This window comes from Alligator mississippiensis, chromosome 4 (genome assembly GCF_030867095.1).
Source record: "Alligator mississippiensis isolate rAllMis1 chromosome 4, rAllMis1, whole genome shotgun sequence".
In the NCBI taxonomy this organism is placed as follows: domain Eukaryota; kingdom Metazoa; phylum Chordata; order Crocodylia; family Alligatoridae; genus Alligator; species Alligator mississippiensis.
The window spans coordinates 124582916-124609091 of record NC_081827.1 but is presented as its reverse complement, the minus strand read 5'-3'; the positions used below and the strand labels follow the sequence as shown (position 1 = coordinate 124609091).

The window sequence follows — 26176 nt, the reverse complement described above, 5'->3', positions numbered from 1 at the left end:
AAGAAAACGGTCACCAAACCTGGGATCACATGATCCCATCTAGGTGCCTGTCCAGTTTCCTCTTAAAGACTCCCAAGGATTGGATAAGCACCACCTCCCTTGGAAGCCCATTCCAGATCCTGGCAACCCTGACTGTGAAGAACTTTTTTCTAATGTCCAGTCTAAACCTACTCTCCAATAGCTTATGGCCATCGTTCCTTGTTGTTCCAGGGGGTGCCCTGGTAAACAGATCATCACCTACTTCGTGTTGCTCTTTCCTTATAGATTTGTATGCCGCCACAAGGTCTCCTCTCAGCCTTCTCTTGGAGGCTGAAGAAGTTAAGGTCCCTTAATCTTTCCTCGTACGGCCTTCCCTGCAGGCCTCCAATCAGATGAGTGGCTCTTCTTAGGACCCTCTCCAGGTTGTCTGCATCCCACTTGAACTGCGGCATCCAGAACTGGACACAGTATTCCAGCTGCCACCTGACCGGTGCCGTGTAGAGAGGGAGAATCATGTCCCTGGACCTGTTTGTGAAGCACCTACAAATAACTACTTCATCACATTGATGACTCATGTTCATCCTGGGGTCAACAGCGACTCCAAGATCTCTTTCTGCCGCAGTGGTGCTGAGAAAGTTGCCCCCCCCCAGCCTATAGGTATGATGGCAGTATTTTCCCCCTAGCTGTAGCACCTTGCACTTGTCCTTATTGAATTGCATCCTGTTGCTCTCTGCCCACTTCCCCGACCTGTCGAGGTCAGCCTGGATCTGGTTCCTCGTCTCCAGGGTGTTAGCTCCACCCCATATTTTTGTGTCATCTGCAAATTTGGACAGGGTGCTCCCCACCCCTGATGAAGATGTTGAACAGCACTGGCCCCAGAAGCGAGCCCTGAGGGACTCCACTGCACACATCTTTCTAGGGTGACACTGACCCATCCACCACCACCCTCTGAGTGCGACCCCCGAGCCAGTTTGCTACCTAGTCTACCATATAATCATCCAAGGCAAATCTCCTCAGTTTATTAATAAGGATGGTATGAGATACCGTGTCAAAGGCCTTCTTGAAGTCCAGATAGATAACATCCACCTTGACTCCTGCATCTAAACATTTGGTGGCCTTGTCATAAAAAGAAACTAGGTTAGTCAGGCAGGACCTGCCTGCTATAAATCCATGTTGGTTACCCCTCCGCATCACATTAGCCAGAGGGTTCCCACAGATATGTTCCTTGATACTCTTTTCTAGGATTTTCCCTGGGATAGAGGTAAGGCTGACCGGTCTGTAATTCCCCAGATTCTCCTTCCTCCCCTTCTTAAAGATTGAGACAACACTGGCCCTCTTCCAATCCTCAGGGACCTGACCTGAGCACCATGAGTGCTCATATATCCTTGCTAGTGGTTCAGCTATGACACTCGCTAATTCCTTCATTACCCATGGGATAGAGGAGAAGCTGATAACAAATCAGTTGTTTATCTAATTACTGTGCACTTGTCTTTTCAATGAAAAGCACACAGGGACAGTAATTAACACTGAGATACTGTTCAGCACACCAAACCAAAAAAGAAGATCCCTTAATTAGCACATGTATCTAGAACAGTGATTCTCAACCAAGGATGTTGCACAATATGAGCATAGTTAGGCGTGCAAACCTACATATTAATCACAGCGTAAACCCATGACCTTTCTGGAGTTATTTGCAAGGGAAGAATTACTATATTATTTCCCATTGTCAAAAAAATAAGTGAAAGCTAAGAGATGGCATTTTCCAAAGGTGCCTTAAGTCTAAGGAAGGATGCCTTGAATCTAACAAGGGGTGCAAGAAAGCTAAGAACCACTGATAGAAAGTTCATTAAGGGTCATGTTCTACACCTTTCCTCATATTGAGTAACCCTTTTTTCTAAGATCAACTATACTGACTTTGGTGCAATGGAGTAAATCTCCACTCAGACTGAGGAGGTGGCCTGTAATAAACACCTACAGTTTACTACAGGCCACCAAACCAGGGGAAAGAGCTCGATTTGGAGTTTTCTCGAGAACTGACAGAGGTCGCACATGCAAGGGACATAGTCATCATGGGTGACTTCAATTACACAGACATAGATTGGGAGGAACACTTGGCTAAATTGGGTCAGTCACATAGCTTCTTAACCTGTACTGAAGAGCTCTATCTGAGTCAGGAAGTGCAAGGGCCGACCAGAGGCAATGCTCTCCTAGATTTGGTTTTGGTCAAAGGAGATGATTTGGTGAGTGACTTGAATATTGAGGGTAGCCTGGGTAACAGGGACCACGAGATCATTATGTTCACTGTCTGCCGCAAGGCAGACAAATCAGACAGCAGGACTGAAGTCCTGGACTTCAAAAACGCAAATTTCAACAGGCTCAGGTTAATAGTAGGGAAGGCGATGCGGGACCAAGGACTGAAGGTGAATGGAGTGCACAAAACAGTGGTCGTTCCTCAAGGACACGATCCTCAAAGCATGAAAGAAAACCATTCCTGTGCAGAGGAAAAGTAGCAGAAGGGCTGGCAAGCCCTCTTGGCTTAATACAGATATCATGGTCCTCTTGAAAAAGAAAAAAAAAAAAAACCATACATACAATAGAAGCTTGAAACAGTCCTCAATGATGACTATACAACAGTGGTCACACATGTAGGGAGAAGATTAGGAAAACTAAGGTGGCGACTGAATTTAAGTTAGCAACGGGAATCAAGGCCAATAAGAAGTCCTTCTTTAGGTATGTAGGAAGCAGACGGAAAACAAATGGAAGCATGGAGCCCCTGCTTAACACCTCAGGACAGCTGGTAACCAACACTCAGGAAAATACTGAATTCCCAAATGCCCACTCTGCTTCAGTATTTCACCAGACCAAGGGGAAAAACATTCTAGATAAGGCTAACAGGGGGCATGGTGGGAATGACCACCTTCCTACTGTTGACGCTGAGCTGGTACGTGGCCAACTAGAAAAAACTAGACATTTAAGTCAGCAGGATCGGATGAACTCCACTGGAGAGTACTGAAGGAGCACCTGAGGTCATTGTGTGACCCCTGGCGAAACTTTTCCATAGAATCATAGAAGTAGGGTCGGAAGGGACCTTGTAGATCTTCAAGTCTGACCCCCTGGCCTGGGCAGGAGGAAAACTGGGCTCAAATGACCCCAGCCAGGTAGGCATCAAGCCTCTTCTTAAAGACCTCCAGGGTAGGAGCCAGCACCACTTCCCTTGGAAGTTGGTTCCAGATCCTAGCCGCCCTAACTGTGAAGTAGTTCTTATGCATGTCTAATCTAAACCTACTCCCCAACAACTTGTGGCCATTATTCCTTGTTATCCCGGGGGGCACTAGGGGAAACAAGGTCTCCCCCAAACCCTTCTGGTCCCCTCTAGTGAGTTTATAGACGGTCACAAGGTCCCCCCTCAGCCTTCTCTTGTGAAGGCTGAACAGGTTCAGGTCCCGTAGTCTCTCATTGTAGGGTCTGCCCTGCTGTCCCGGGATCATGCGGGTGGCCCTCCTCTGGAGTCTCTCAATGCTGGCCACATCCCTCTTGAAGTGGGGTGCCCAGAACTGGACACAGTACTCCAGCTGTGGCCTGACCAGCGTCGTGTAGAGGGGGAGGATCACCTCCTCGGCCCTACTTGAGATACACCTGTGGATGCACAATAAGGTCCGGTTAGACTTGCCGACCATGACCTCACACTGTCGGCCCACGTTCATCTTTGAGTCAATAATGACTCCAAAATCCCTTTCTGCCTCCGTGCTCTCAAGAAGGGAGTTTCCCATCTTATAAGTGGGCTGCTGGTTACTACTGCCCAAGTGCAGCACCCTGCACTTGTCTGTATTGAAACGCATCCTGTTTTTGTTAGCCCACCCCTGCAACCTATCCAGGTCTTGCTGCAGTCTTTCCCTCCCTCCTAGCGTGCCCACTTCACCCCAAATTTTGGTATCATCAACAAATTTAAACAGGTTGCTTTCCAAAACTCATGGCACTCAGGGGAGATCCCCAAGGATTGGAAGAGGGCCAATATTGTGTCCATCTTCAAGAAGGGGAAGAGGAAGGACCTGGGCAACTATAGACCAATCAACCTAACTTCTATCCCAAGGAAAATCCTAGAAAAATTAATCAAGGAGTCTGTGTGCAACACGCTTGCAGAGGGTAGGATTCTGAATGACAGCCAGCATGGCTTTGTTGCAGGTGGGTCTTGTCTTATCGATCTCATCTCCTTCTATGACCAGGTATCTCGCCACCTGGACAAGAGAGAGGAGGTCGACATTATATACCTAGACTTCCAGAAGGCCTTTGATCTAGTATTCCATGATCTCCTCATGGGAAAATTGGAAGATTGTGGGCTTAACTGCTCAATGGTTAAGTGGGTAGGAAACTGGATGCGAGGTAGGACCAAGAGGGTTCTTATGAACAAATCTGTGTCGTCCTGGTGAGAAGTGGCCAGTAGTGTCCCTCAGGGGTCCATGCTTTCCAACATCTTTATCGATGATTTGCACCAAGTTTGCAGACTTATGGGGGGAGCATGGTCACACCTGAAGATATTTACGTATTCAGCAGGTTTCACTGCAGACCTTCAAAACATCATATAAATATTAAGCTTCTCAACAATTTGTAGGGAAGACACAAATAAACCAACAAACTCATGGGTAAAGTAATTCTACATCCTTACTGTGTGACCTTGAATTAATTCTTTTTTACTGCTTGTACCTAGGTAATGCTCAAAAAGTCAAGTCAGTGCCTCAAGGTATAACAGACATAAAAGTAGAACTGTTGGCTTCTATGCCCGCTAATTGTGCAGAATTCCCACTGCCTTCAAAGGAAGTTACTTGTATTCTCCCACAGCTAGATACGGTCTCAGTGGTCTGCCTCTCAGTTCTATCCTCTAGTCCAGGGGTGCTCAACACTCATCTTATGAGTAAAATCCGGCCTGCGAAGCCATGTCATCCAGCCTGCCATGCTCCCTACAGGTCAGCAAACATCCTCGAGGAAGTGGTGGCAGCATTAATTGCTGCTTCCCTTCTACCAAATTTCTGGACCTGTGGGGAGCCTGATGGGCCAGACAGCATGGCCCTGCATGCTAGATCAGGCATGCAGGGCTGGGACAGCATCAGGTCCAAGCCCTAAGTGCAAGACTGGGTCAAGGTGGTGAGTAGGGTGACCACCCATCCCTAATTGGGTGGGAAAGTCTTGGAATGGGAACCTAAAGTCCTGGTTCTGGGCTGCATGACTCCAGGACAGCATTTGTCCCAGATTCGCAGCATCATGCAGGGATTGGGAAACAGCAGGTTTCCCTTGCAGGCTGGCAGTGTTCCAGCCTAGAAGGGGCTGCTGAAAGCAAGACACAGAAGGTGTCACTTGCACGTGTCCGCACACATGCATATGGCCGGCAAGAAAGCCAGGCAGCATGAAGAACAGCTCCTTATGGAGGGGGCGGGGCATAGAGGGAGTGAAGGGGGACAGACTGAGGTCCCTACGGTGAGAGAAGGAATGTGGCTGCAGCTGGGGGTCTGCTCAGCTAAGGCAGTACATGGAGCCCAGGTCTGGGGCAGGGATTGGGATGGAGCCACAGAAAGCTTGTCCAGGGGCCAGGGGGGGAGAAAGGAGGTGGCTGGGGCTGACATGGGGGCAGGGCACATACCCCCCCCAGATGTGTGTGTGGAGCAAGGGCAGATGCAGGGCTCAGGGCTCCCTGCCCTGCTGCCCTCATCCCAGGGGCCCTGCGCTGGTCAAACCACCATTGCAAGGCACTCGTTGCCCACCCACATATTAAAGTTGGTTGTGTTAGAGTGATGTTGTAGCCATGATGGCCCAGGAATATGTAAGATGCAAGGATTTTTGGGGGGCAATATCTTTTACTGGACCAACTGCATGCTGGAATAAAGTTAGATAAGCTTTTGAATGCAAGATTATTCAGCAGGTGTCTATATCTTAACATTAAAACTGTTGTAATAGAAGTATTAGAAGTTTTTAAAATTATACACTAAGTAGCTGAACAAATATCTGACTAGAAACTGAAAGGAACCATGCAACAATATATTTATCATGCAACAATATATTTGAGCATCTTAACTACTTGTATCTATGTGCACATTGCTAGGCTTTCTGCTCATGAGGTGTGTCTACGCTGCCATCAGCAGATATGATTTCATTACATACAGGCATTCATGTGCTAGTTTTAATCTCAAGCTCAAATAGCAAAAGCAGTGACATTGTGGCTGTGCAGATTTCAGTATGAACTGCGCAAGCCCACTGTAGAACGTGAATACATATCCAGGTTTTTTATCTGTAGTGATGTCCATACTGATAAGTCTTCATAGTGAGCGTTAGTTACTCAAGTCAAATATCTCCCCAAACTACTTTTTATGTAATCATACCTCCTGATTGCAATACATTCACACCCAAGCTGTATTCAAAGAGGAAACAACTACCTACAGAGTGCCAAGAACAGCAGAAACTCATACTCCGTAATAGCCCAACCCCATGTAAAAAAGGCTTCCTGAGTGAATGCCCACAGTCAAAAAATGCTTGGGCAAAAGAATAAGCTTTGCTTTGAAAAAACAAACAAACACTACCTCTATCAGATGTGAAAAATATTTTTAAAAATATCACATTATGTTTGGGTGGAATTATTCATTTGCAAATGTAACTGAGCAACATTTGCTTTCAGATATAACCATGCCAAGAGGCCCATGTCTGACCCAATATATGACTGTAATATTTATTTTAAATCTGGGTGCAAACCACACACACACACATTTTAAAGGATTTTTCCCAATGGAGTATTTAATTAGTTAAATGACAAAATTGACAATTAACAACTCATGTCTAAAGTCTTCTCTTAAAAGCTGATTTGCCAGCTAGGCTTGCTGATTAATGCAATTTCTAATGCTGTGTAGTTCTTTATCTTATGACTGCTGTACTGTTGCAATGTAGCATAAACACCATGTTCTAATTTTAGAAAGCGTTCGACTAGAAGGAAGTTTGATCCTAACACAAACTGAGTGCTCACATTGGCTTGTGAAATGCAAACTGGAATGTTGAAAAATATACGGTACAATACATTTAAAGTCCTCAGATAAATTATTGAAAGGAGCTGAATAGTCCTCATATGAACTGAAAAATTTAAAGCCTGGCTTAAATATATTCCTTTAATCTGAACCCCTCAACAAGAATCAATATACTAATTTTATACTCATGAAACTGAGGCACGAAGGACTCTGGGTTAAAAATTCCAAACAGATTTAATGTTAAGACACATGCATTCATATTTGGGAGAGCAGTAGCCTGATTTTCAAAGGAGCTGGTTTACGTGCCTAACTTCAGGCAAACAAGGCTGACATTTTTTGGTCTACTTGGCCTAGAAAAAACACTCATCTGGAATGTGGTAAAGGCAGAAATAGAATCTCATGTCCCAGACTTGAGCTATGACTTCAGTAAATCAGGGGTCAGCAACTAGAACCCATGGGCCAGATCCAGCCCATAAGCCACTGGATCTGGCCTGTGGCCTGTGAAAATGGGCCTTTGGCTGCATTCAGCGGCAGGGGCTTCTCACTTGCCACTGCAGGGTGAAGCAGTAGCAGCGGGTGTCCTCTGTGCTCTTCTGTAGTTTGTAAGCATAATAAACATACCTAGTTAAGATGTATACCTACAGAGTCCTTAACTGTAAACTACAATGCATTTTAACTTTTAACCTCTTCTACATTATCTGCCAGAAAAAATGGCAATTTTAAGGATAAGATGAGAGAAATAGCATAGCATGTTTTCCATTATACCAAGCAGTTAATAGAAATAAGTGAACAGTTACTTGATTTGGGGATCTGTGCGCTGAACTGTTGTAAGCTAAAACTCGTAATACAGGAAACAGTGATGACTGTGTGAAAATAATTTGGAAAAGGAAACTAGAGTATGAAATATTAGTTACACTGTTTTAACACTGACCGCAAACACCTGCACTTGTGAGTCACTTAATCTGAAAGTGGAACAAGTTATTTTAGATTTAACAGTCATATGTTCTGTAATAACTGTGTACAAGCATCTACAGATGGTTATACACAATGCACAGATTGTCTTTTGCTTCTGTGTTTGTAGACCACCTAGCACCATGAGGTATGGATCCATGATTTGGGCTCTTGGGCATCTGGAAAGTACATGTGTATATATTAGATGTCATTACATAAAATCATAGGATGCCTTTCAAGTGCAGAGATGCTTTAAAATGCACTTTTCATTCTTGCACCCCTCTTTACACTATGCTGGTTCACCAACATAATTCCCCAAACCAACAACTCAGTTGTAGAATAAGGACCAAATTCCCCAATAAACTGGATTTGCCTTGTTCTGGAACTGCAATGTAAAATGCAATGTAAATCCAGCTTACCTAGACAATGTTCTTTGACAGTTTTGCATTACTCTGGTATACAGGGTATCTCTAAATGTAAAGGTAGAATTAGCTCTGCTCATTTTTAATTAAGTAAAATAGTGCATAAGATAGAAATAGGTAGTTATTTTGAATTTGTTTAAGTAAGAAATTTTTAACTATAAAACCCCCTCAAAGACATACTATGACTTAAGGGGGGGAAATGTAGAGTTAGGTTAGGGTTCAGAAAGAAAGAAAGACAGAGTTAAGATTCAGAATAAGTTTCAGTAATTTTGAAGTTAGAAATGAGAATCAGAAATACTATAATTATACCGAAACAAAGTATTACAAAGCCAGGATGTTTATGGCTAAATATGATAAAGTATGGGCATGCCTAGATGAGACATTTACCGCCTAATTAGCTCTGCAATAAAATGTCACCATCTACACACGTGGTGCTATTAGGCTGGAGTAAACTAATACAAGTACTATCCTGCAGTGGAGTACTTTACTCCGCAGCAATGAACATGTAGATGCTGACAGGGCTGGCTGGGGCACAAGAGTGCTTCAGTGTGGAGGCTTCTTGCCAGCTGGCCCCTCACTAGAGCACCTTTGTGCCCCAGCCAAATCCTCTGCAGCACGCTGAGCTGGGTTGGAACAACCCTGACTGGCAGTGGGCCCAGGGGGTCAGCCTGCCAGCCAAGGACTGCTCTGAATGGGCTTAATGTGTGGCAGTCCCAGATGCACGTAAACAGAGCACCTGGGAGCGATAAACTCCAGTACAATGAGCACTGGAGTTTATTGCTTCACATTAATTTCACTTTGCATTGTAGATGCACCCTATGGGATGGAACAGTTGGGACACATAAGCAGCACAAACTCTACCCTACAGTTATATCATGAGAGAGGAGGAAAAAAAAGAAACAGTTTATGGAAAATGTGCATTTAATTTGTCTAACCTAAAAAAAAAAGGAACCACAAACTCTAAGAAGCATTAAATCACAATCATGTTATGATAGCATGGTGTCACTTCATGTCAGAATATTTGGCTATATCTGTTTTTGTATGAAGCTTTTGCAGTTGCAATTTCAATAATTGTTCCCTGCTTTTTTATGTATTTTATTGTTTTAAATCCAAAACTGGAAGCTTGATTCTGCTGATATAAAAAAGCTGCAAAAATACTGTTAGTTTCTTGTTTTGAAGCTACCTTCATTCAGAACCCCTTGAAAAAAATGCAAAAACATTTTATTGTGGAAAGGGTTGCTGGGTTGACACCACTCTGTAGAATGAAATCCTTTATATGCGGAACTAATTCAGTTCAGGCACGAGAAGTACAAACCCTGGAATCACAAAGTACACCATCTCTACCTTGATCAATCGTAATAGATTAACTGTAAATCTAAGGCTGATAGTACAAAATATAGCATTTTGAGAACAAAGGCTTAGCTTGCTGATTGTGGAAAAATGGATCATATATAAAAGCTATTTATTAACAATAAATGGGAGTTTAGAAATGCAGGATTTAGTCTACTGCCACTGAAATTTGACAACAAAGAACAGGTAGCCAAAGGACTTGGCAGGCCACTGGGTTCATTAGGTGCACTTCACACCAGTCCACAATGGGATGTTTTGCAAGCTTTGTGCCAGAGGAAAAAAAAACAAAAAAACAAAAAAAACCCAACTCTCTCACCGGAGTTTAACCCAGGATTTTAAAACTAAATTTTAAAAATAAATGGTGGTTCAAGAGGATGACTGTCATTATGCAGTGGATATCACACAATGCATTTTAAGTTAAACACTATTACCCCTTTTTCTGGTTTTCTTTCCATTCTGAAAATCTTGGATTACTAGTGCATAAACAGCTGCTTTCTCTAGTATAATCAGCTTCCCTGTTCACAATTCCTTTATTATTACTCATTGTTTCTGAAGTCACAATGTTGCTGTTTGCTTCCATGACCAGTCACAAAGTGCTTTGGATTGGTTTGAAGTTTTCTGTTTTTATTCTGCACAGTGTGACAGGCAATATCCCCATGCAATACTGACAAATATAATATAACATTGTCTAAAAGTGTACCCCTCTCTGGGGCTTACATTTAATCTTAAGTGACACGGCCGTAAGGCAGGAATAGATTTACAAATCAGACAGTAGTCTGAGTGGCTGGGTTTTTTAAGGTTTGAGCCTTCATGGCCATTTGTCCCTCTAGCTAGCACTCCCTTGCCTCAGATACGGGCTTGGGCCACAATTCCGCATTCCAGCTGAAATACGAGAATGGAAGGAAATGAAAGGGAAAGGAAAGAAAGCAGCATTAAGCTAGCTTTGTGCCTCCCAGCATTCAGAGCCTGATGGAGACCTGTCTGACTGCCTGTGTAATTTAAAGCATCCTTAGGGCTGCTCTAATTTATACCCAGCCTGCCTGTGGCCCCAAAATAATGAGAACACACTGGCCCTCTGGTACTGTTCACCCTTCTTTTGGTAACTGCCAGAAGTTTCAACATGAGAGGAGAAATAGCATAGGGAAGTTTGGCAAGCTATAACGCATTGTTTCAACAGATGTTTGTGTTAACATATGCAGACAGGAAGATCCACTGCCTTTTAGATTTCTTCCCCCCCCAAACAGAGTGAAACTAATGAGACCTACCTAATCTACTAATGCAGATGAGTCAATGGAGCTCCATATCTATCATAGAGGTTTATAACTGGATATTTATGCCCTATTTTTTAAAATAGTGTTTTCCAGGAAAGAACCTTGAGCTGAAGAGTCACCCTAAATCATAATTTTGAGTCAGTATTTATTTATAATTGCTGACTGACAGCTAGGAGGGAAACAACAACTAGTTAGGCACAATTTGGAAATGCGCACTGGATTAACACACCATGCAAAAATCAGGAAGAGCAAGATGATTACAAAAGGATTTATTATAATTTCATTCCCTTTGTGGTGGTAGCCAGCAATAACAGGAAATGAAATGCCAAAAAAAAAATACAGAACATTTCTACTTTAGGAAAATATTTTAAAACATTTGTGGAAGTTAGATGGTGCTTTTTAAAGTATGTGAATGTAAAACTGGGAGAGAGGGAGAAAGGGGAAAAAGGTACAAAGATGTGAGAAAAGGAAGAAAGGGAAGAGAGTGCAGACAAGACAAACAATACGAAGAAATGAGGTCAGAAGGAAGAGTAAAAAAAGAACGAAGAATAGCATAACTGGTTTTGTGGCACCACTGCTGTGCTCCAATTACCTAGCAAAACTATCTAGAAACAATAGAAGGTAACGTATATACTGATTAACACTGATTTTATTTTATTTACTGCTTTTATCAGCAATACATTTTTACTGAGAAAAGGGGAAAGAGAGATAATAAATTTTGAATTTAAAACAATTAAAAGATGGCACTCCCTGACATTAACTCCTGGAAGCTCATCAGCACTAATTATTATTGTAGTACTGTTTGGTTGCTGAATATGTTGAGCTCGCTAAAGCCATGGAATTAAGGTTGCCTGTACCTTTGATTCTTCACGTTTGAAACCAGCTGAAAATGGCAAGTTCCCAGATAGCAAGCACATAGCCATAACTTAACAAATACATTGATAATTATATATAGAATATAAGACAGTTTCTCTCTGGAGGAAGAATCAAAACTTAGACTGTATTGCATTACATATGGACATGATGATACAGTTAGTCATTACATAATATAAAAATGGATTTTAAAGAATTAAATGGATATGTATTTGATATAAGAAAAAAATAAATGATTAAATTTCATTATACCCTAATGTCTACCCAAGTTCATGTGTACAGAATGTATTATGAAAAAATGTAAAACTTATGTTGTATGTCTGGGGAAAACTTCTCTCACTAGGAAGGTTGTGAAGCACTGAAACAGGTTACCCAGAGAGTTGGTGGAAACTCCATCCTTGAGGATTTTCAACACCCGGTTAGACAAAGCTTCGGTTAAGATGATCTAGTTGGGGATGGTCCTGCTTTGAGCAGGGGGTTGGACTAGATGACCTCCTGAGGTCCCTCTTCCAACCCTAACCTTCTGATTCATGCTTCCTGCAGCACTCTTCAAAAGATCTTGCCACCTGGGTTGAGAGTCACTAGTTTATACCAACATATCACAGGCACACGTCCTTTTCTAAGGAACTTACCTTGAAAGATTCAGTCACTTGCTTCGTGGCTCCCCCTGTACATCCTCCAGCTAGGCATTCTGTCTGACAGCCCTGCAAAGAACCAAAACACAGGGGAAAGCAAATTAAACGCTTGCTGCCAAGACCCAGATACTCACACAGCCAATACTTTGCAGAAAGACCCCCCAAAGTCTGGGACCATCCAATCTCATTGTTACTTGGTCAGAATGAAAAATAAATAAACAAATAAACAAACAAACAGAGGGAGTGATTTTTCTGCTTGGGTTTCTGCATTGTAACATATCCCATCCTCTGTGGTGATTTTCTGTCAAGCACCTTCTTATTGCTGTGCTTTCTCCAGCCTGCTGAAATCTCCCATTAGTCTTATACATGTCTCAGGGTTATAACCAGAGAATAAATGAGCAACTGATTTGTTGGAAGAGGTGGGGAGGAGGAGTAAAGACTCCTGTGTTTCTCACAAGTCCTCTCTCTTTTTCTGTTTCATATGGCATCAGATACCAACTTACGGATCTAGGAACCACAGTCTGGTATTATCACTCAATGTGTGGATTCCCTCTGCCCCATCTGGGCATTTGTAAAGACTGATTGGCATCTTCTTATCTGTGAGAGACAGTGGATAGTGCAGCCTATGGTGTAGATGGTTTCCAGTGTCTCATGTGACTGAATAGTCTAATCCAAGATTTGCGTTATCTGTGGCAATGGTTGCAAGCGTATGTGGCATGATTGTGCGGTTCATGATTGCTTCCTCCGAACTCTATTATCTTCATACTGTTCAAGCCAATTCCTGTCATGGACTTTATGCCCTGGTGGAGACAGTGATGCCAAGGTTTCCCATTGGTCAGGATTAGTTCCAAATGCCTTCATATCTCACTTGCATGCGTCTTTGTTGCAAAGCTTGGGACATCCCATTGTTCTTGTTCCCTCTGATAGTTCCCCATATAGCATGTCCTTGGGTCCATCTTCCAATCTGCTCAGATGGCCTAGCCAGCACAGTTGTCTCTGTTTGAGTAGGGCTGTCACACTTGGTAAATTTGCCCTTTGAAGAACTTATATGTTAGTAATTTTATCTTGCCATTTGATGTTGAGTGTGTGGCATAAACAATGCAGGTGGAAGGTGTTGAACCTTTTCTCTTAATATTCACACTTCCATGTTTCCCCACCAGACGCGAGAGTGCTGAGTACACAAACTTTGTATACTAGCATTTTGGTCTTGATGGTAAGCTTTGAGTTGTTCCATGCTCTTTTAGTTAGTGTACCAAAAGTCGTGGCAGCCTTTCCAATGCAAACATTAAGTTCTTCATCCAGTGAGAGGTTGGTGGTCACTGTGGAGCCTAGGTAGCTGACCTTTTGTGCTGTGGGTAGCTGGTTCTCATTAAGAGTGATTGATGGATCTTGGGGAACTCCCTGTACTAGCACAACTGTTTTCTTTATGCTGATGGTGAGACTCTTGAGAGGTATGCCTGGCAAACTCTTGAGAGGTGATCCATGAGTTCTTGTAGTAGATCTTTTTCATGGGCTGTAAGGGCAGCATCATCAGAGAATAGAAGCTCCCTGAAGAGCCCTTCTCTAACTTTAGTTTTTGCCTTAAGTCATGACAGGTTGAAGAGTTTCCCCATCTGATCTCGTGTGGAGGTACACTCCACCTTCCATGTCTTTAAATACACAGTTTAGGAGTGTCACAACCCAAAGTTGTGATTTTTTGTTTGTGTGCACGCTTCGGCACTGCTAAATTATTTCCCGCCATTTTTGACGCATTCTTTGCATGGTAGAGCTATCTGCTGCTAGAGAGAGCTCTGGTGCAACGGGGGCTTTCCCGCCAAATTACAGCTTCTTTGCAGTGTGCATCTCTTTTGCATCATAGTGATACACGCTGTAAAGAAGTTCCCGCCATTTGTATTAGGGTCCATGCCATGTTATTGGCCGACTCCTAATTTAGGCACACGTGGCGGTTAGCGATTGGCTTGCTAGCCATACATAAGGCTTGTGTGGTTTCTGCCCAAGTTGGAGGACTCCACGAACACCAGAGGAGGGAGGAGAGAGAGATATTCTGTGTGAAGATCTCCAAGTGCTGTGGACCCTCGCGGACCCGGCGCGCCTCCCCTAAGCAGGCAAAGAGAGGCAATAGAACCGAGCCTACGGAGCTTTTGCTTCTCACCTCTCCCCATCTCCGAGCGCAATCCTAGACGTATCCCTTTCCTATTATTTCAGACCCCGCGGAGCCTAGCAAACTCCGGGGAAAACATATCGGACCCGCGGAGCCTGAATAACTCCGGGGAAACTTTTCGAACACAACTTAACCGGACCCGCGGAGCCTAGCAAACTCCGTGGGAGCAATCGTTTTGTCAGAGTCCTCCAACGAGGGTTCAAGCGGGAGCTGTGCCTGGAAACTTATCCAGCCTACACCGATACCATCTTTGGGTGTAAGTAAACAATCCTTTCAATCAACCATTACGCCTCCGTGACTAATTCTAACTCACGTGCACAAAACCATCCCGCAGTTTCTCCCACCCCGCGTGTCCGGGCTGACGGCCACAGCCCACGTGCACCGGAGACGGGTCCAGTATGACCCCGGTTCACCCCTGGCTTGCCCATGGCGGCCAGAATGGGATCGGAATCACCGCCGCACATGGCGACGAGGGCGGGCTCGGGGCCCGGCCCGCACAAGGAGTACAGAGAAGAAGATTCCAAAGAGTGTAGAGGCAAGAATGCATCCTTGTTTCACTCTGCTTTTTATGTTGAAGCTGTCCAAAGTGGACCCATCAAACTGAACAAATTGCTTTCATGTTGTCGTGGAAGGAACGTATAAAACTTAACAGGGTTGGTGGGCATCCTATCTTTTCTAGGACTGAAAAAAGACCTGTTCTGCTAACAGTGTCAAATGCTTTGGTTAGATCCATGAAAGCAATGTACAATGGGTGGTTTTGCTCTCTGCACTTTTCTTGAAGTTGTCGCAGGGAAAATATCATGTCTATGGTTGATCTTCCAGCCCTGAATCCGCACTGAGATTCAGGGTACACACAACTTGCTAAGTGTTGTAGGAGCACCAAGTTGACTCTTACAAAAGCTCTTCTTGCTGTACTTAGTAGTGAAACACCTCTGCAGTTGTTACAGTCACCCTCATCTCCTTTTATTTTTATAGAGTGCTGATGTTTGTGTCACATGTCTTGTGATACCTCACCCTCTTTGCAGCATTTGAGTAACAGCTAATGAAGATATGGTAGTAGGCTTTTTTCCCCCCATACTTGAGAATTCCCACTGGGATACCATCTTGCCACTTGATAATGAATCAATGGCCTTGCTTAACTCTTCTACAGTGGGTTCCACATCCAACTCTGGCATGACCTGTAGAGTTGATATTTGGTCCAGTGATTCACTAGTGATGTTGTATAGCTCTGAGTAGTGTTCAACCCAATGAGACATCTGCTTGCTTCCATCTGTAATGGCTTCAGCACTGCATGACTTGAGAGGCGCAACCTTGTTGACAGTAGGGCCTAGAGCTTTCTTCAGACCATCATACATGACTTATAGGTTTCCTGTGTCTGAGGATGTCTGCAATCTGTAAACACTGCAGCTTTTGAATAAGTGTTGTGCTGTAGGACACTTGTTCACACAAGAGGCTGTCCAAGATGTTCTTGTGAAGTGTTGTTTTGAAGCGTCTGTACCCAGATCTCAAGTCTGTTCAGCTCTGACCCATGCTTCTCTGTCAAGGTTGTGTTCAATGGGGAACTTGTTTGGTGTTGGTATAAAACTGTACGAATAGCTCTGATCTTTCCCAGCAGTCAGCCTACTCCATTGCTGCCCATATGTCTGGTTCAGCATCCCTTGTCTCTTCCAGGAGCTTGTGGGCTTCATGTACAAACCATTTGCGACTTTTAAGCCTCTTAAGCCTCCATCTGTTTGGGTCCTCAGTTAAGAATTGATGGAGCAGGTCTCCATGAGAAGTAGCTGCCACCTTTGTGCCTTACAATGTCCTCTTCTTCTGTCACCTGAGCCTGGGCTGGGGAAGCAGGGAAGGCATCATTTGCTCTAAGCCACTCAGGCTTCATTGGCCAGGCTCCAGGCCCATGGCCAGAGCATGCCAAACAGTGCTCTTCAGCCAGCCAGGCTCCAAGTGCTCCTGGCTGTGGAGTGGAGTGGAGTGGACCAGGGTGGGATGGAGGCAACACTTGCCAGTGCTTCCAAGGAACTATGGGATGTGGCGGGGCAGAGCAGATGTCCCCAGCCCTCGGGATCTGCCATTGTCCCACACCCACAAGCCACTAGAAGGACCTGGTAAGGGGTAGATGTGTTCACCATTCTCGGGGGGGAGGGGGGGTGTCATTACACCCCAATCCCTGCACTAGCCTCATGTTGCTCCTGGCAGCAGCAGCATTTGCATGAAGGAGGCAGTGGTGGTTGTGGGGGGCGGGGGCTGGACATGGACAATACTGAGCTGATCGGAGCAGTCAGGTGTAGCCACATGCTCCATCAGCAGAGCCTTCAGCTGCTCCTCTGGCCCAGTCCCTGGCTGGATCCCATGAGCCCAGTCTTTCCTCATGGTGCACAAAATAACCCCCAGGTCAGGAGGATTTGTCCACCCCACAACAGCACCCCAACTGCCCTGTTAAATCACCCGCCTGCACCTCTGTTCTTGCCCTCTCTTTGAGGATCCACCTTGGTTCCTGGGGCCTCGCTGGCACAGAACTAGGCGTCACTGCCCTATTTCAAGTCCAAGGATACCTTGGGGAAGAGAGCAGCCAGTGAAGTGAACTTGGGTTTATGAAAGCTTGTGTGCTCTCTCTCATATATATAAAATGAGTGAGAGAGAACATGCACAAGCTTTCACAAACTAAATATCAAATACACACACACACACACACACACACACACACACACAGTTCAATACTTTCAGTCCTTTAGCACTGCAAAGACAAACCATTACTTACTAATTAGAGGATTCATATTTTCAATATATAATATGGTATTTAGTTTCTAAAGGTGCATACCCCGTCTTCTGACCGACTTCAGACTAGCACAGCATGCCTAACTACTTTTCTTTTTGTGGAGAGAGATCAGGAATCTGACTAATATATCTCATGCCACAGGGCTTAACTTCAAAGCCCCATAAAAAATTTAATTTTGTTTGTGGAGTAAGGAGGAAAACCACCATTGTTCACAGGGACAGACACTCCTCTCTGGAGCTGGTTTTACCACATCAGGCAGCTTGTGAGTTCCAGTCAGAACCAAGAGCCCACTGGAACCCAAGTGCCAGATGCACTAGACCTTGTGCAGCAGTTCTACAAGCCCCTTTCTCCTCTTCCCCTGCTCAGTGCTGGCCCCTCTGATCCTTCCACCTACCTCTTCATTTTTATGTAGGGGTATCTTCTGGCTCTGTTAATCAGTGAAAATAACTGACTGCCTTAACATCACCTGAACAGGAGGGCCACCAACACCCACAACAAGAGCACATGGACATGAAAAGATGACAAACAAATTGGAACCAAGTTATATGGGCAGTTTCCCTTTTATTTCAACGGGAAAACAGTGCTGCACTCCAAAAGCTGTTTTGCTGACACTTGAACCTGAAAATGAGGTCAACTTATATACAGCACTGTTGAAACAATAGGGTAGTAAATCTGTGCCTTCTTTTACCTAATGGTAAACTAGTTTGTGTGCCTGTATCCCAGAAGTCTGTTTCCATTTCCATTCAACTTAAAAACCTTATTGAGTTCAATCAAATCAGTAAAGCTACTTTGGACACTATTATTATATCTGAGAGCAGATCCAACTTGCCTGGGCTGTTTCTGTTTTCACTGTAGTTATTGTGTTTTACAGATCTAAACGGATTTCCACAACAAGTAGTTAACTGTCATCGTTTACCACAAAAAAAAAAAAATCAAGGGTTTTTTTTCTGGACCATAACAGTTATATAGCACCTCAGTCAGATTTAACAGAATTACTCCTTCAGCACTGGAAAGACACACTATGATTACCCACCAATTAGAAGAGTCATATTTTTATAACCTATCAATTTGAAACAAGAAGCTAACCACAACAGGACAATTGTCCCTGGTTTACTGGCAATACTGCCCATGGAAATCACTGAGAATGTGTTTATTCTATTGCAGTTAATAGCATAGACTGTTTAAAAAATGTATTGCTTACAATGAAATTATTATAGGGAAAAATTTGATTCTTTCAAGCTGTTATGTAGTCAAACTGCATCAGAGTCCGTGGAAATGTAACTGAGAGTTACATTGGTCTATTACAGAGGTTTCTTAACCTTTGGAATCCAGTAGCTGCCTGGATCAATTAACTGAGCTATCAAAATGATTTATATCACTTCACAGAACTTATTGTATTTCTCATTTTCTAGTGTAGATCCAACTATTTTTTTCTTTAGAGTATATTTTAAGTAGTCACAATTTATACATTTGACTTGTTTTACTTTTGCCCATATTATTTAAAAAAAAAAGTATTTTACAACTCTCCATTTATTGTGGTTTAAGGAATTTTGATTTTGTACCTATATGTAATAGTTAATGGAGGACATGTACAAGCAAAAAAGTATGATGTCATGGATACATTTTGTCTCTCTGAAAACTAGCCTTTTATGCCTTTGCATTAACAGTTAACACTACTAAATAAAAACTTGGTGGTTGTTTAGTTTTGTGTTGCATTTATGAAGGATTTCAAGTTTATAATAATCATTGGAAATCCTTTAGTATATCCTGCAGGAACCTTAATCAGAATGACCTTAATTGGATAATACCACAGCCTGTGAAAAGTGTTTCTGTAGGATTTCCACTCTAATTGAGGCAAACTTTATTAAAGGGAATAATCTCCTACCAACATCTGAAAGAACTGTGTGTAGCTCATATTAACAGTAACGGAGATTATCTAACGACTCTCACACCCAGCACTAGCAGACCTCCCCTTCTTGGACACTCATGGGCCTCACACTGCACTGAGTGCCTGTGCTTTTAGTTTCCCTGCATTTCAGACAGTTCCAGCCACTGTCCCCAGCTCCAGTTTCTCTAATACAGACTTCTTGTTTATCACACCTTCACACAAATGGTACCCTGTGTCAGAGCTAGCCTAGATACCCAAAACTATTGTTGCCCTCCAAAGCTAAGTACAGACAGTCCAAAAGCCCTAGGCTAAACTGATTCAATCTTTGCAGGTTAGTCTAACCTGTGGAGATTGAATGGAGAAGCAAGTGAACAGACATTCACTTTTAATTCCAGAAATGCAACCACAGGCTAGAAGCCAAGGAATGCTAGACCAGTTTTGGCCATTTTGAATGTGGTTCATGTGCACTGAATTTCTGTTGTGTTACAGATTTGAACCAGTTTCTGATCATTTATACTGGTATATATATAATTTCTGTCTGTAGTCCAAGACACCCCACCAGAAGCCTAGGAGCACATGGCAGCCACAATATACTGTACAGCACTAGCTGCCAGTGTGCCAATCACAGCAGCACAATCAGCCACCACTGAGGCAGTGGTTATTTTTGTGCTTCCTCAGAAAGGAGTTTCTGGAAAACCCAGTGGTTCTATGACTTTGGCATTAGCATCTAACATTTAGTATAGTGCTACTGCTGACAGGACTGCCATGTTGGGGCTCTGTTATTCTGGTTCCTGTTGCATCCATCTCATAAGTGGCAGAACTGACTCTCAGATGCTGCAAATGGCGATTACTGTGGATCACCTATAATGTTAACTTTATCTGAATGCCAGGAAAAAAGTTAAAGGCAAAAAGTTAGCCTTTCTGCCCTATATCAAAGGCATGTCAAGCAAAACATCCTTAACATTTTTTTAAAGAATCAATCATAAGCAGAGACCAAAAGATAAGTATCACTGTGGCAGCCACACAACATGAAGATGAGATTATAGAAAAAAGTTAACTAAAAATAGTAAAGTGATTGCTGCTTTAAAAAAAAAAAAAAAAAAAAAAAAATAAAAGTTCCACCCCCCCCCCGATATACACTATTCATTTTAACATCAACTAAAAAAAGGCAATTAACTTCATGACATTGAAGAAGGATGTAAGGAGGTGCTCAGCCTGCAGACAGTCAGCAATTAAGAGTCTGCCTGGCTGGAAGACAGACAGCAGCTATAACTGATGACGGAGTTAGTATGGAGGCACAAAGGGGGAAGAGTGGAAAGGAGAGGGGAGGTTATGGTGCTAGGAAAAACCACGGAGCTGAGGTTGCCCTTCCAGGGTCTGAAGAAAGACTGCAGTTTTGTAGTTCATCTGTAGTTTTGCAGACTTGTTCATTTTATTGTTGGTTGTTGTTTGGTTTTTTTTTCCATGTTTGCACCATGAAAAAACAACTGGCCAGAAACCCAGGACACAGGGTGAACTAGCCTGAATAAGGAAGCTGGGTGAGGGACCTGCTCACTAAAGGCCTCCAGAATTTTGGGCAGCTTATACACATACTTGGAGATGGGGGATAGCGGGCTTCTAATGTGAGCAGTTCCCAGGCAGCCGCCGTAGTTAAGTCGCTGCAGCATCATGTGTATTAAGCCCCTGCACATTTAAAAATGGCCAACAGACACTTTACTTAAACCTAGTTGAATGAGATTTAGATAAAGTGCCTCATGGCCATTTTTAAACACACATGGGGCTTAATACACATGACGCTGTGGCAGTGCTGCAGTGTTCTAATTAGAATGTGGAAGAGACTCAATTAAATCGAGTCTGCTCCAATGCATTCTAATTAGAATGCCAATGAGCATGTGTATAGGCAGCCTTGCAAACTTATTTATGGTATCACAGATTCCAACATGTTTATCTTCCCTATGTCACTTTAACGAAGTAGTTACATGGTACACAAATAATATTATTTTATATATAATATTATTTATATAAATAAGTATTGCATCTCTGAACAGAAGAGATCAGTGGCCTATGTTATACAGCTCCCCTAGTGATTTGCTTAGCTGGTTCACTTATGAGATTGAGCATATATATCAGTGAGAGAATCTCATCCACTTTTTACAGAAATGCTTTTATGAACCCTTCTTTCTGCAATGATCTGGAATACGGAGAAATGAGAGGGCTATTACTTAACCTGGATTGACTAGTTGCTAGAAGCACAGTCACAGGTCCTTGAAATATTCCAGGTAAGCAAAGAGATGACTTCATAGCCTGTGATAATAGTTAGGCTTCTTGCACACTTGTGAAGACTATTTAGAGTTGTGTTTTGCATCGTCATGAAGCATATTTGGTTTCTAACAGTATTCCCAAGAGCTGGGGCAATAAAAGTTAGTGTTAAACAGATCTTTCTTCTGGGATAAGGAAGTCCTCCATTTCTCCAAAGGAACAGTCATCATAGCAGAGGTACTCCCACAGAGCAAGTTTTCCAAAGCAAACCCATTGATACGCCTGAAGTCCAACCTGCAAAAACAACTTCAGAAAGCAAGAGGATAATTCAACCTTAAGCTCTTCCAAAACTTAGCTTGTGTACTGTGCCAGTTAAGAGGGATTCCAGTAATGGTATGTTTTGATCACTGACCAGTTTCTATAGAAGAGAAGGTTTTAAAAGCCTTGATTTGGGGCAGGACATGGTAACCAAGTCTAACAGGATGCAGTGAAAGGAAAACAAAAGCTGAATACTAAGAAAAAACCCTCCTGATGATGTAATTGGTTTTCCTGTTAGTCACCTAGAAAAGGAACAAAGGTTGAATTAAAATGGATATACTTAAACTAGTGCACAATTTGCTGTGCTGTGTAAAGGCAAATCTTAAAACTAGAGTGGATAAGCCAGCAGAATATACACTGTAGGTGTGACTGATAAATTAATCTGGTCAGGTTTCATATTTGATATAAAGGAGAGAGAAGCACACTGCTTGTAACAGCTGGTTTCAGGGGGAACACTCAATACAAGATAATTCAATTGCCAAAGTGGAGTCATCAAAGCCAATAAAGTTAGACAATGTGGGAGGATAGGATGTTTATTTGGGGTGGAAAGATTTAAAGGAGGAATATAAAAGGCAGTAGATTAAACTTTCAAATCATAACACTTTAGTAACAGTGAGTTTATTGACAGTTTTGCTAGTATGATAAATGAGACGTATCAAAGACACTTGAAAAACATGCAATAAAACTGGGGTCAGTAATGTATGAGCATGCTTGAAATCCACAAGGAACATGCGTCTGACAGCATAGATTTCTGAGAGGGCCAGAGGGGAGAAACACCCTCTAAAAATGTAAAGAATTTTTATTCACTGGAACTAATCCCACAGACAATTTAAGGATCTATGCAGCTTCAGACTACAAGTGTCATGCAGATACTGGGACTGATTTTTTTGCTGTTTTATACTCAGAGAGGTAATTAGCCATGTTAGTCTGAAATTAGGTAGAAGGCAACGTAGAAGTACACTTTACAGACTAACTGAATCAGAGATGCATTAACTTTCATGAGCAACAGCTCACTTCAACAGATGCTATGCAGGTAGCATCAGTTAGTCCATAAGATACAACTCTATGTGCATTTGTATACACAGCAAAATGTGCATCAGCGCTGAGAAAATGGCAGCAGCACACTTTTGAACTAAAACACGTCAAAGGTGTTTTAGTTCAAAAGCACACCATCGACATTTCTGTGCACTTCACCATTTATACAAATGCATGTGATGCAGCACTGGGCTCGTCAGCTTACGACAGACTGGATTTCCGGCATATTGGAACAGACAAAGGTACATACATAAATGCCCTCTCATGCCTTATGCCTACTTTATACCCAGATGAGGTAGGTCTAAAATGCTACCAGTATAAGTGCTGAAGTGAGGTGCAGAACAACTATGAATCTCTATTTTGCTTCTTTTTTTAAACTTGCTGGTTACCACTGCCCTGAAGAGATGAAAATCCCACTTCAGGCATGCAATTTCACTTCCTGTCTTCTTAGCCAGACTAGTGCCTAGAGAAATAGGAAAGCACCTTATAAAAGCCTCCTTCCCAAGTGACCTCAGATGTTCTGTGTTGCAGCATTTCCCCCTAATGTTCTTTCCTTTGTTTTTTCCTCTCTGTGACCCTTTTGTTATTTTACCACTGTTCAGTGCTATTTCCTCTCTCTTCACCCCTTTATGTAGTTCACTGTTTTTTTCCACTCTCACTGTAGGGAACAATCTTGCACTGATAGGAGAGACTGGATGACCTAATGGATCTCTTCCACCTTTAATTCCTATGAACATTGCCTCTAAGTGCCTCTTTTGTTGGCTTGTTTGTCAGCTCTCGCATTAATTAGTTTGTTAAATAACTGGATTGTTTGCATGAATGGCAAAAATAAAAACATACTAAAACAGCTAGCTCGATACAGTTGATGTATTAATGCACAAACTTGTTTCCTAATCGGGCCCAGATCTGTAATATGGTTACTCCTAAAACAGAAGCTCACTCTTCCTTCCCCCCTCCCATCAAAAGTGTACGTGAGGACTGAGAGGTAGTTAGATGTGTTAGTCTAAACTCAGGCAGAGTAGTGGTGTACCTTATAGACTAACTGAATCAGAGATGCATAAACTTTTGTGAGCAATGGCTTACTTCATCAGATGAGGAGGAAGGGATTGTTTTGTTGGGTTTGGGCCTGATTTCCATTACACCAAGATCCCTTTACATCACTGTGGCAGAAGGAGGAGAAAATGTACCAGTACCTCTTTATAGGGGGTTCACATTACTATTGTAGCAAAAGGGGCTTTGTGCTAATAGACACATGTCCCTTTGTGATAATATTTATTCTCATTATTGTAGCTTTTCTTTATAGAGTATATGGACAAAACAAAATATTAAAGGCAGGTCCACATGACCATCAAGCATTTGTACAGAAATGTCAGTAATGGAGTGCAATTTTGAACCTCTTTATACCAGCAAAGCTCTAGTGTAGATGCAGACATACCTCTTTAGGAGTTATTATGCTGGCACAATTTATTTCACTGAATTATAATCACAACAGCTTCTGTAATAATAGAGCTAGAGGCAAACATTTTTAGTGTAGACCTGGCTTTAAATGCAATAAAATATAACCAGCTATATTTGTAAAATTCTTAGTTAGAGCTCTTGAAGCTCCTGACAAGGGGAGTGGCTTTCCCATATATCTATAATTATCATTTGCTAATTATAGAATAAAAATGTATACATAGTAGAGACAAACCAAATCATTTGTCTGAAGAGATAGTGGCTCAGAACCAGAAACAGATAATTTTATGTAAAATCAGAATTTCCTTTCAAATATATCATTTCATTCGCAAATATATCATTACAGACTTCTAGAAACTATAATTATGGTGATGACACATCCCATACTGAGAACAGACACACTTGAAGAGAACAAATGTGAAAAACCAATTTGTGAGGACATGATCCTGAATTTGTTTTTTAAGCACAGCCTGCATAAACTTCAGTGGAAGCTTTGGTCATGGAAAGAACATAAGATCTGACCATCACAATCTCATTTGCTCTTTTGCAAAGTCATGTGTAGTTAAAATGAGTAAAAAAATGCTACCAAATAGTAGCATCTTAAACACATTTTGCCCTGGGACAAAGGATTACATGATCCAAAGTATACACTGAAAACAAAGCCTCTGGTATTCTTTTGCTGGACATGCTTGTTACCGCCACACATGTCATGGTTACACCTCTCACTGGAAGCAATGAAACAGTAATTTACAAGGTAGGCTTGACCAGATATCAACAGCATGAAGGGCAACAGAACATTCTGCAACCACACACGTGATTGCAAGTTTGCAATCGGGTACAAGTCCAAGTCGTGCAAGGAGACCTCAGGAACATGGCTTTCTGGGTTGGGTTGAGTTGCCAGTGCAGTGAGGCCCTGGCCTCCACTTCCAAAGAGTTTATTATACTGTTAAGAGACAGCTGATCATAAAATTAAGCTGAAAATGCATGCCAGCTACAATCTGACCTGGGATCTGAAAGCAGACCAACCGTTAAAAGGACTGCCCTTTAGTTATATAACTAGGCTATTATAGTGTACTGTGTGTGTTAAAGGCAATGGCTCTTTTGAAAAGCAATGTGTGGGCATGGATACTTTCTCTTGCCTGGATAAAGAATCCTAGACAATTGGACTGGGCTCCTGTTCTGCAGAACTGCCTGGCTGATGAGTGACATTGGGCATGTCTACACAAGACGTTTACTGTGCATTAGCCTAATAACACTGTGCAGTAACATGGCGATTAAAAAACATGCTAATAGCCTACTGCTCAGTGTTATTAAGCTAATGTGCACTAAGCATCACAAAATAGCCGTGCACCAGCACTACTACACAGTAAGTAACTCTAGTTACTGAGCATTTAGTTAGTACTTTATTAAGCAAGTACTAAATTAAATGCACAGTATCTAAGGCAGGCAAGGTTCTTTGAGTAGATGTGGTATCTTTTTTTAAACCAAGTGAGTAGTTGGAAAAAAAAGAGTTCTTAGCAAGCTTTTGGGTGCAGTCACCTTTCTTCAGGTATGGGTAGTCTCTGCTGTTCTGAGACTCCCAGGAATGAGAGAAGCTAAAAGTCTGACAGAATGTCAGTGAGAATGTAAATGAGTAGAAATTAGGAAAACAAAAGGTAAAGCAGGGAAGGGGGAGGGTAAAGGAGAGGAGCATGGGGAAAAAAGCCAAAGCCAAGTAGAGGAGACTGTCTCACTTTTAGCTTCTCTCACTCCTTGGAGTCTCAGAACAGCAGAGACTCCCTATGCCAGGAAGTATTTTC

The 26176-nt window shown here is 42.5% G+C and overlaps 1 protein-coding gene across 1 annotated transcript in view; it reads right to left on the bottom strand.

The window, feature by feature from the left end:
* The window catches only part of BCAT1 (branched chain amino acid transaminase 1), a 90598-nt gene that overhangs the window by 52252 nt on the left and 12170 nt on the right, over positions 1 to 26176 (bottom strand). The window contains exon 2 of the mRNA XM_019489726.2: positions 12480 to 12551. Coding sequence (XP_019345271.2) covers positions 12480 to 12551 — 72 coding nt within the window. The remainder of the gene's footprint in view (positions 1 to 12479; positions 12552 to 26176) is intronic.